Raw genomic sequence first — 12500 nt, forward strand, 5'->3', positions numbered from 1 at the left:
CGGGACTGGCCGACGAGGCCCGGCCTGACAAAGGAATGGCAAGGCATCCAGCTCCTGTATCCCGCGCCCGGTCTGTCCTTGAGGAGGTCTGAGAGGCGGGCGTTGTCCCGTTGCCCCACCAGCTCGTCCAGGGTGTCCCCTTGAAGGACTTCCAGGGTGATCCGGCTTAGAGTCTGGGTGAAACCGAACTCTCTGGATCTGCAAATGTAGACGCCAGCGTCCTGGTTCAGGAGACGACGGAAGAGGAGGCCCTGGTCTGTGGACATGACCCGATCGTCCAGCTTCACCTGGGAGCCACAAACAGAAGATATGTTGGTACTGGAAAACAACAGTCTGGTCAATACACATAGTTCCGGCCAATGCTCAGTGAGGATAAACTCTTGTGAGCGATGTGGAATGCTAACAACACGGAATGCTAACAACCCACCCACTGCAATGGCTAGCTTAGCTCCAAAAATCGAGGTGACCAAGTTTTGTCAAAACAACTTACGCCCGTGGTTTCAGCCCAGTTCTAACTTAGAGGAATCATCCAGGATGTGATGAAGTACTGCCACGTCGTGGTTGTGTTGTAGTGGCCGGGTGACGCTTAAAGGATCCTTTAAGGATACCAGTGAGTGCTGTAGTCTACAGTCCAACACACTCCAGACTACTAGATTGGAACCAGTGTAAAGGTGACGGTGTGGGTGTTACTTCACGTTTAGAGGGATCGTATTATGTTAAAAAAAACGTATTTAGAAGGTCGTAAAAACTATGAAAATATTAATAATATTCCTACTTTGCTGAAATTGGCTTATGACAGTCAGTCCTGGAACTAATTAGCCACGATAAATGAGGGACGACTGTACACTTCAATCAGTCACTATTCTTTAGGGGTGCACAAAAAAGTATTCATTACGAGTCCGATTAGAGATGTTTACTGTGTACCGGTATTTTTTTGGTACCGGTTTCTAATTGGGTTGGTCTAGGACAGGGCTATTCAACGACATAATGAAGAGGGTCGCAGTTTGGAGAGTCCAAGAGCTCAGGGGCCGAAATGTGGATGTTTGGTCAGAAAGCGCCTCCGCAGGTTATATTCCTTTGAGACTGTTTACTTCATTACAAAGTGAACGCATCGGCTTTCACACTGCACTGTCAATACATTCAGCGTGTGCAGCTAGACAGATAGTTAACAGCATGAAGAAACAGAAGCTCCAGAAGTTTTGTTGAGGATTGATGATCCTTCTTTTGAATTGGTTTCCCTTACCAGTTTTATTTCTTGATACTATTTCCTTCGTTTAGGATTGTAAGACATGTGGCCCGCTGACCGCCAGTTGAATAGACCCGGTCTAGGAAGACTATTAGGATTCTGGAGTCATGATACTGCTATCTGTATTTTTTTTATATATGACAGGCTGTCACATTCCGTTCAAGTGCCGCTGCTCGGCACAGGTAGACAACAATCGGCTTGAAGTAGTGACCAATAAGGAAGCAACACCACAGAAAAATTTGTAAGGCAACAATATTTCCTTCTATACTTTTTAAAATTTCTTGTAATCAGACCATATTTTCGGTATATTAGAATTTTAGAATTTTTACCAAGTAAAAATTCCATCTCTAAAACTCAATTTCGGTAATTAGATGGAATTTTTAGGTTAAAATGCCATCTAATATACCGAAAATATGGTCTGAGTACAAGAAAATTGGAAAAAAGTATATGAATAAGAAGACATAATGTATGTATATTGTAGCGTCCCGGAAAAGTTAGTGCTGCAAGGGGTTCTGGGTATTTGTTCTGTTGTGTTTATGTTGTGTTACGGTGCGGATGTTCTCCCGAAATGTGTTTGTCATTCTTGTTTGGTGTGGGTTCACAGTGTGGCGCATATTTGTAACAGTGTTAAAGTTGTTTATTCGGTCACCCTCAGTGTGACCTGTATGGCTGTTGACCAAGTATGCCTTGCATTGTGAAAAGTGCCTTTAAGGTTTATTGGCGCTCTGTACTTCTCCCTACGTCCGTGTACACATCGGCATTTTAAAAAGTCATACATTTTACTTTTTGAAACTGATACCGATAATTTAGAAACCGATAATTTCCGATATTACATTTTAAAGCATTTAGCGGCCGATAATATCGGCAGTCCGATATTATCGGACATCCCTAATAAATTTTTTTTTAAACTTTTATTTTATGAGAATCTATTTTTAGGAACATGTTTTTCGGCAGCCAGAAAATATAGATTTTCTAACCTGTTTTTAAAAAGTCTCATTGTAATCATTGCTCCGAATACAAAACCCAAAACCAGTGAAGTTGGCACGTTGTGTAAACGGTAAATAAAAACAGAATACTGTCATGTCTGTGTTGATCATGTTTTTGTTTGGCCATGTGATGTTTGTTGGACACTTTCTTAGTTCCTGGTTGTTCACTCCCTTGTTTTGTTTCCATAGCAACCCATTAGTTTTTCACCTGTCATGTCACGCACCTGTTTCACGTTTTGAGTCACGCACCTGTTGTTAATCATGTCTGTGTTATTTAAGCTTTCCATTTTCTGTTGGTCAGCCTGGCGACATCACATTTATGCTCTGCACACTTTATCATCACTTTGCTTCATGCCATGTTCACAGTCCCATGCCAAGTAAGTTTTTGTTTCATGTTTATAGTTCTCCGCCTCTGTGCGCGCCTTTTGTTTTCATAGTCAAGTTTTTACCTCCGCTGTAAGTGCTTTTTGTTTGTACTTTTTTTGAGTAAATATTAAACATGTGCTCACACTCACGTCTTGCCCGCGCCAATTTTCCGTTGCCTTCCGGAAAAACAAACCCCAAGGACCAAGTCTTGACAAATACAATGATTTGCAAATCCTTTTCAACTTCTATTCAATTGAATAGACTGCACAGACAAGATACTTAATGTCCGAACTGAAAAACTTTTTTTTTTATTTTAAATAATCATTAACTTAGAATTTATTGGCAGCAACACGTTGCAAAAAAGTTGGCACAGGGGCATTTTTACCACTGTGTTTCATTTCCTGACCAAAAAAAAAAACTCCACTTTGCATCAGTCCATCTCAGATGAACTTGGGCCCAGCGAAGTGTTTCTGGGTGTTGTTGATAAATGGCTTTGGCTTTGCATGGTAGAGTTTTAACTTGCACTTACAGATGTAGCGACAAACTGTAGTTATTGACAGTGGTTTTCTGAAGTGTTCCTGAACACATGTGGTGATATCCTTTACACACTGATGTCGCTTTTTGATGCAGTACCGCCTGAGGAATCCAATATCACGGCGTTGCTGCTTACGTGCAGTGATTTCTCCAGATTCTCTGAACCTTTTGATTATATTATGGACCGTAGATGGTGAAATCCCTAAATTCTTTGCAATAGCTCGTTGAGAAATGTTGTTCTTAAACTGTTCAAAAACTTGCTCACGCATTTGTTCACAAAGCGGTGACCCTCGCCCCATCCTTGTTTGTGAATGACTGAGCATTTCATGGAAGTTGCTTTTATACCCAATCATGGCACCCACCTGTTCCCAATTAGCCTGTTCACCTGTGGGATGTTCCAAATAAGTGTTTGATGCGCATTCTTCAACTTTCTCAGTCTTTTTTGCCACTTGTGTGGATCGAATCGTGCCCAAAGTGCTGTTTATGCTTATTCTCACATTGTCCACACATCAATATCAGACCTCATCCTTCTCTCTCTCGATGGCTGTGGGTGTGGCCGCACGGCGCCGTAAGTCGAGTGGCGGACTCAGTGGTCTGTGGCATGTGCTCAAAAGTCTGGAGCGTGCTGCCTTTCAAAGATAATTGCCCAATTTTAGCCAGCTGTCCAAACACTGGCGGATGAGTCCAGCGCGTGGCTGAGCTGCACACGTCTCAGGTTTAACGTTTGCCAGAATCTACCCGGCAACCCGCTTCCTTCCTGCCATCACATGGTATCAACAAGAATGACATTCTATGGAGCGTATCCAATGATGGAAGGAAAAAGGTCCTCACTAGTATGTCCCAAACAAAACATATGAAATTATTTTATTCCACTAGGATTCTTAATAAAACTCTGTGTGGGGTTCCTAATAGAAGTTTAGTGTCATGGGACCAAAATAAACATTATAACTCCAAATGAACCGTACAGTCTTTATAAAATCAAATGATGTATTTACTCCTTTCAGGGTTTTATTTTGGAGAAAAATACTTGTCATATCTCTGTCATCGTTATGTAAGACCCCACACTCACAAAGTCCTGTGAGACACAAACAAACAAACAAACCGTAAACATGACAAATTGGACAATCTGTATCCAAAAGGAGACCCTGAATATGATTGTCCTGTGTAATGAATGACACACATACATACATACATACATACATACATACATATATACGTATATATATATTTTATTTTTATTTTTAAAAATGTTTTTACTGCTTGTCCCTTTCTACATTCATACACTGATGGCGGGAGCTGCCATGCAAGGCCCTAACCACGACCCATCAGGAGCAAGGGTGAAGTGTCTTGCTCAAGGACACAACGGACGTGACTAGGTTGGTAGAAGGTGGGGATCGAACCAGGAACCCTCAGGTTGCTGGCATGGCCACTCTCCCAACTGTACCACGCCGTCCCTATATATATATATATATATATATATATATATATATATATATATATATATATATATATATATATATATATATATATATATATATATATATATATATATATACAGTATTTATATATATATATATATATATATATATATATATATATATATATATATATATATATATATATATATATATATATATATATATATATATATATATAGTATATATATATGTATATATATATACATATAATGTGTATATATACTGTATATGTGGGGAACTCGCATGGCTGCAGTTTGTGTGTCCCCAAGATGCAAGAACCAGGAGGATGATGTGCAGGTAAGATGATTTTAATTAATATAAACAGAAAATAAAGCAGTCTTGCAGAATTGTTCCAAACATAGAAGTCTATCATCGAGCCCTGAGGAGTGCTCCAGCGAAAACATAAATAGACCTATGCTGATTGGCAGCAGGTGTGGACCGGCTGCCAATCAACGGCAGGTGAGGAGAAAACAGTGCTCCGCGGAACAGGAAATTTAACAAAACAAGAGCACTGACCGGAAGTAATACAAAAACCAAGGAGACAAACAGAAATGAAGTGACCGATCGTCACAGTATATATATATATATATATATATATATATATATATATATATATATATATATATATATATGTACATATATGTATATATATATATATATATATATATATATATATATATATATATATATATATCTCCTCCCTCCCCACACCCACACCCAGACACACACACAAAGCGCACGTCTCTCTTCTCCGGTTTGGGACACAAGAAGAATCAGAACGATGACACTGCAGCGCTTCAATAAAACACACTTTATACTACATAAAAAGTAACGTAAAATAACGCAGTAACGCATCATGTAGTAACGGTAACTGAGTTACTGAATTTGAAAAATAACGCGTTAGATTACTAGTTACCGCCGAAACTAACGCCGTTACAGTAACGTGTTACTTTGTAACGCGTTAGTCCCAACACTGTACATATATATATATATATATATATGCATGCTACTTTTATTATTTCAAGAGTCTATTTTTGGATTACAAGCTATTGTAAAGCTTGGATTGGGTTGCTCGGTTGAAGATTATTTCGAACATGTACACAGTTTCAATATTTATACAACATGGCCGAAAAGGAGTAGGAAGAAGCAAGTCTTGTTTGATCCTACCCTCTTTCACTTCATCCCAATTACTAACACATATTTTCACTCATGGGTTGGAGTTGCTCCATTTTCTTTTATTAGATCAACATTCATTTTAAAAATACATTTTAAAGATGTTTTTAGGCCAACATTTTACATTAAAGTCGGAGAAGCTTTTGAAACCTGTCTTGAAAAATATACCAAATAATACATTAGGAGAATGGTGTTGAATCCAGAATTGATTCCGAACCAAATGGTCACCCCAAGAATCGGAATGGAGTTGAACGTGAGGTGCCCCAAGGTTCTCATGCATGAGGTTCCAGTGAAGAAAGAAACATGGCATGTCTGCTGTGAGGACTTAGGACTGACGTGGATCACCTGAGGACTTTGGTCCTGGTGGGAACTAACCGGGCTGAGATTACTTCCTGGTCTAATTTTTTGGAGCAATGTTTAGCTGAGAGTCTTTAAAGTAGTGGAAGGGTGAAGATCTCACCTCCTCCTGGCGCTCGTCACCTTGCACCAACCAGACCACAGACGCTTGCGGGGAGCGAGGAACACATTCCAGGAAGGTGCTGTTGTTCTCCGCCCCGTAGACCACACGATCCTCCGTCTCCTCCACGTCCTCTGGTGGGGGACACAACATGGTCATGGTGTCAGGCAGGAGATGTTTGTGGGACTGGACTGGACAGCCACCACAAATATTGTGGCCTTGCAGGATCACGACAAATAACCACTTCACATTAGTCATCTGGCTCGCCACTTCATTTAAGCAATTTGTGTTCCACCACATCATTTTATCTAGCTTGCCAAAAAAAAGAATTCTGCACCTCACATTGTCACCTCATATACCACCTATAAGGTATTTTGCCACATTATTTGATATGACCCGCCAAATCATCCATTGTGGCCCGCCACATTATTTTACATGGCTTGCCACATTATTTATTGTGGCCAGTCACATCATTTTATTTGGTACGCCACAATATTTGATGTATCCCGCCACATTATTTTTGATGGCCCGCCACATCATTTGAGGTATTTTGCCACATTATTTTAGATGGCTTGCCACATCATTTATTGTGGCTCATCACGTCATTTTATGTAGTACGCCACAATATTTTATGTAGCCTGACACATTATTTGATGTAGCCTGCCACATTATTTGATGTAGTCCGCCACTATATTTTAGATGGCCCATCACGTCTTTTTATGTTGTCGGCCACATTATTTTACATGGCTTGCCACATCATTATCGTGGCCCGTCACGTCATTTTATGTTGTACGCCACATTATTTTAGGTATTTTGCCACATTATTCTAGATGGCCCGCCAAATCATCCATTGTGGCCCGCCACATTATTTTATATAGCTTGCCACATAATTTATCGTGGCCAGACACGTAATTTTATGTTGTACGCCAGATTATTTTAGATGGCCCGCCACATAATTTTAGGTATTTTGCCACATTATTCTAGATGGCCCGCCAAATCATCCATTGTGGCTCGCCACATTATTTTACATGGCTTGCCACATCATTTATTGTGGCCAGAAACGGAATTTTGCCACTTTATTTTATATGGCATGCCAATCCATTATAGGTATTTTGCCACATTATTTTATATGGCCCGCCACATCATTTTTGGTATTTTGCCAAATCATTTATTTTGGCCCGTCACGCAATTTTATGTGGTACACCACAATATTTTATGTAGCCTGCCACATTTTTGATGTAGTCCAAGCACATTATTTTATATCGTCCGCCACATAATTTTTGGTATTTTGCCACATCATTTATAGTGGCCCGTCATTTAATTTTACGTGGTAGGCCACAATATTTTATGTAGCCTGCCACATTTTTTAATGTAGTCCGCCACATTATTTCAGATGGCTTGCCACATCATTATTGTGGCCCGTCACGTCATTTTATGTTGTACGCCACAATATTTTATGTCGTCCGCCACATTATTTTAGGTATTTTGCCACATTATTCTATATGGCCTGCCAAATCATCTATTGTGGCCCGCCACATTATTTTACATGGCTTGCCACATCATTTAATGTGGCCAGACACGTAATTTTATGTTGTACACCACATTATTTTAGATGGCCTGCCACATAATTTTAGGTATTTTGCCACATTATTTGATATGGCCCGCCAAATCATCCGTTGTGGCTCGCCACATTATTTTACATGGCTTGCCACATCATTTATCGTGGCCGGACACGGAATTTTGCCACATTATTTTAAATAGCCTGCCACATCATTTTAGGTATTTTGCCACATCATTTTTGGTATTTTGCCACATCATTTATCGTGGCCCGTCACGTAATTTTATGTGGTACGCCACAATATTTTATGTAGCCTGCCACATTTTTTGATGTAGCCCAGCACATTATTTTATATGGCCCGCCACATAATTTTTGGTATTTTGCCACATCATTTATAGTGGCCCGTCATTTCATTTTACGTGGTAGGCCACAATATTGTATGTAGCCTGCCAGTTTTTAATAGAGTCCGCCACATTATTTTAGATGGCCCGCCACATCAATTATTGTGGCCCGTCACGTCTTTTTATGTTGTCAGCCACACTATTTTATGTGGCCTGCCACATCATTTACGAGGCTGTTTGACATTTACATTTGCCTATTCACTGTTTCATGTGGCCCTCAATAAAAAGGACTTGCCTTAAGTAGTGGAGTCAAACAGGCAATGCATCAATTTGAAGATGAATGCTAAATGTTTCTAAAAGTAGAATTTAAGTTCAAGCAAATAGCAGGCTTGGAAAAACTTAGGGCCAGGACACAAATTGGGTTGTGGACCCTTTTTTATGGGGGCCACAAATTGTCATGGTAAAGATAAGTAGCAGGTGTGGCTGTAGGCAACCTCCTGATGCATTTTTTAAATCAAGTCTCCAAGATGGCAGTAGCTGCAGCCTAAGTGTTGCAGAAGTCATCCTTCTCCACTTTCTCATGCACTCTGAATCATTATGAACTCCTAGTACTTTACCACCAAAGTTCTGGTCCAGACATTGCAGCGCCGGGTTCCCGTGCCTGATGTCCTGTCGGCGGTAGCGGCGCTTGCTGCCGGGCACGTATCGAGCGCAGGAGGCGCCGTCCCAGGCGCAGTAAGGGTCTCTGGCCAGGCAGCACTCGGCACACGCCTTCCCATAGGTCTGGCAGCGATGCAGCTTCACCTGGGCCACGCCGGCCCCGGAGCCCACGTACAGGGCTTGCTGAGGAGAGCAAGGGCCCAACAACTAAAACATTTTGATCTTTTTTTTTTTCAAAACCATGACCATTTTTTTTAACCTCAAGTTTGGTCCCAAGCACCCAGAAGGCTCTCAGTTAAAAATTAGTCATATTTATTAGGTTTTTAAATTGTTTTTATTCAACACTTTAATCTCTAGATCAACTGTTCATTTAAAGTTATTTATTTTTTTATGTTTTATGCCCTTTCTGTCAAAACGCTGTTTTTATGGCAAAAGCACAAAATATGTGACATGTGTTTTTTTTTTTTTTTTACTATCAACACTGTCTTAGTGTATTATATTTTTTATTACTTTTTCATATTTTTCTTGTTTGTTTTATGCACTTTTCGCCAAAGAAAACACACAAAATATAAAATATTTTCTATATATTCTTTTATATTTTATTACTATCAACACTTAGGTCTAGTATAATTTTGTATAACTTTTAATTTTTGTTTGTTTGTTTGTTTTATGCCCTTTTTGTCAAAGAAAACACAACGTATGCAATATATATATATATATATTTTTTTAATTATTATTATTATTTTATTTTCTTTACTGTTTTTTACTGTAAACCTGTAATTTTTATTCTTTTTTTTCAGGTTTTTTGTTTGTTTTTTTATGCCATTTTTGTCAAAGAAAACACAAACATATGCAATATTCCTGTTTTTATTTTACATTTTTTACTATCAACACCTAGGTCTTTTATAATATTTTATTACTTTTTCATGTTTTTTGTGTGTGTTTGTTTTATGCCCTTTTTGTCAAAGAAAACACACAAAATATGCAATATATACTGTATAAATATATATGTATATGTATACATATATATATATATATATATATATATATATATATATATATATATATATATATATATATATATATATATATACATATATATATATATAACTTTTTTTTTACTATAAACACTGAGGTCTATTACATTTTTTTAATTTTTTTTTTAATACTTTTTTTGTTTGTTTGTTTAATGCCTTTTTTGACAAACAAAACTTAGTTTATTTTATATGGCAAACACAATATTTTCTCCAAATTTTGAAGTAATTAAAGCCTTAAATACTGCAGGTCAATAATTCATAACAACATTGATTTTGAGTCATTATGTTTTGAGTGATGAAAGTTTTAAAGACAAAAACAGCCTGCATGGCAGCTTTGTGTCAACATTGCAACTTTTTCTTGTTAAATTTGCTCTTTTATTCCACTTTTATGTTTTTTTCCCAATAGTATTTTTGGCTGCAATGCCCCCGGGCCACACTTTAGACATCCCTGCTCTACATAATAGGATTTTGCACAAAAAAACTATGGTTATTAGCAAAAAGAACCAACATGAAGTCCTAATGTGGTAAAGTTGGCTGACAGAATGTTTTGGAGGGAAGTGGACTTACTCTTTTCACGGATATGTCCAGCGATGTGATCGGCGTGGGCACCTGCGGCGACAACGGCGCGCTATTTAGCGAGTGTGAGGAGACATGCGGTCTGCGTGGTGAGAGACACATACTTTGAAGACTTGGAGCTCCTCCAGGGTCACCTCTTCTGTTTCCAGGCTGTTCCCAGCATGCAGTGCGATGACTTTCAACACGCTGCCAACGTCTGAAACACATTAATATTCATTAACACGCTGTAAAAAATCAAGTCGAATCTATATTCACAATAATATTAACACACTGTAAAAAATCAAGTCAAATCTATATTCACAATAATATTAACACACTGTAAAAAATCAAGTCAAATCTATATTCACAATAATATTCATTAACACGATGTAAAAAGTCAAGTGCAATCTATATTCACAATAAGATTAACACGCTGTAAAAAATGCAGGGTCAAATTCTGTTGACTTAGACTTGGTTTTACACCAAATTTCTGTAAATAGGAAAAGGGTACCACTGTTTTTGTTGTTTTACTGCCAGTCTTTTTACTGTACATTTTTAAGTGTTTTTCACTAAGCTGTCAGTTTTTTTTTTTTTTTTGTTTACCGTAAAACCTATGGTCATTTTACAGTGCTTTACTGTAAATAGAATAATAGTTTTGCATTAATTTTTACACTTCATTTCGGTGTCTGAGCTGCCATTTTTTTTTTTTTTTAACTGTAAAATTGACGCTGGTTTTAACGCCGTACTTCTGTAAATTTAAATAAAAACAGTACCGCTGTTATTTTTTGGTACAACTAAGCTGCCATTTTTTTTCATCGTAAAATTTATGGTGGTTTTTTTTACAGTAAATTACTCTAAATACAAAACATTTTGCCAGTTTTTTTTACTGTAAAATTCACGGTGGTTTTTACACCAAAATTCTCTAAATTAAAAAACAGTACCACTGTTATTTTTTCGCTTAAATTCTGGCAACTTAGCTGCAATTTTTTTCTTTACATAAAATCTATGGTTATTATTTTTACGGTGTATTACTGTAAATTCAATGTCGGCACAATTTTGGCGATTGAGCTGCCAATTTTTTAGTTTACCGTAAAATTTACGGTGTTTTTTACACTGAATTACTGTAAATAAACAAAAAACAGTGCCACTGTTACTTAAAAAAAACAATGTGACACTATTTTTCTATTTTCAGTAAAGCACTGTAAAAATAACAACCGTAGATTTTACAGTAAAAAATAAACTGGCAGCTCAGTTGCCTGTATTTTCAAATGTATGATCGTTATTTTTACAGTACATTACTGTAAATAGGAAAAGGGTAGCAGAGTTATTTTGACGATAAAAATTGGTCGATCGAGTTGCCAGTTTTTTCACTGTAAAATGTACGGTGGCTTTTCCACTAAATTACTGTGAATTATAAACCAGTACCACTGTTATTTTTATGGTAAAATAGCTGCCTTTTTTTTTTTTTACTGTTAAATCTACGGTCATTGTCTTTACAGTACATTACTGCAAATAGAATAATCGTCTCACAACATTTTTTACAGTAAAATTCTAGTGACTGAGCTGCCAATTTTTTTTTACTGTAAAATTTACAGTTGTTTTTACACTAAAATTTTGTAAATTAAAAAGAGTACTACTGTTATTTTTTCGTAAAAATTCTGGTAACTGATCTGCCATTTACTTTTTACTATACAATATACGGTTGTTATTTTTACAGTGTATTACTGTAAATGGGAAGTGGGTACAATTGTGACGATTGAGCTGACTTTTTTTTTTAACCGTAAAATTTAGGATTGATTTTACACTGAATTACTGTAAATTTTAAAAAACGGTGCCACAGTTATTTAAAAAATAATAATGTGACATTATTTTTCTGTTTACAGTAAAGCACTGTAAAAATAAAGACCGTAGATTTTACGGGAGAAAAACCTAAACTGGCAGTTCAGTCGCCGGTCTTTAAAAATGTTGGTCGTTGTATTTACAGTAAATTACTGTAAATATGAAAATGGTACCTCTGTTATTTGTACGATAAAATGTAGCCATTTTTTTTTTACTGTAAAATTTTTGGTGTTTTGTTACACCAAAATTGTGTAGATTAAAACAGAGCAC

The 12500-nt window shown here is 37.3% G+C and overlaps 1 protein-coding gene across 1 annotated transcript in view; it reads right to left on the reverse strand.

Annotated features, from left to right (window-relative positions):
- The window catches only part of LOC133660492 (semaphorin-3G-like), a 136332-nt gene that overhangs the window by 103021 nt on the left and 20811 nt on the right, over nucleotides 1–12500 (reverse strand). Inside the window, exons 8-12 of the mRNA XM_062064030.1 lie at nucleotides 10517–10608; nucleotides 10404–10445; nucleotides 8757–8982; nucleotides 6244–6374; nucleotides 7–287 (exon numbers count right to left, since the gene is read on the reverse strand). Coding sequence (XP_061920014.1) covers nucleotides 7–287; nucleotides 6244–6374; nucleotides 8757–8982; nucleotides 10404–10445; nucleotides 10517–10608 — 772 coding nt within the window. The remainder of the gene's footprint in view (nucleotides 1–6; nucleotides 288–6243; nucleotides 6375–8756; nucleotides 8983–10403; nucleotides 10446–10516; nucleotides 10609–12500) is intronic.

This window comes from Entelurus aequoreus, linkage group LG11, assembly GCF_033978785.1.
Source record: "Entelurus aequoreus isolate RoL-2023_Sb linkage group LG11, RoL_Eaeq_v1.1, whole genome shotgun sequence".
In the NCBI taxonomy this organism is placed as follows: domain Eukaryota; kingdom Metazoa; phylum Chordata; class Actinopteri; order Syngnathiformes; family Syngnathidae; genus Entelurus; species Entelurus aequoreus.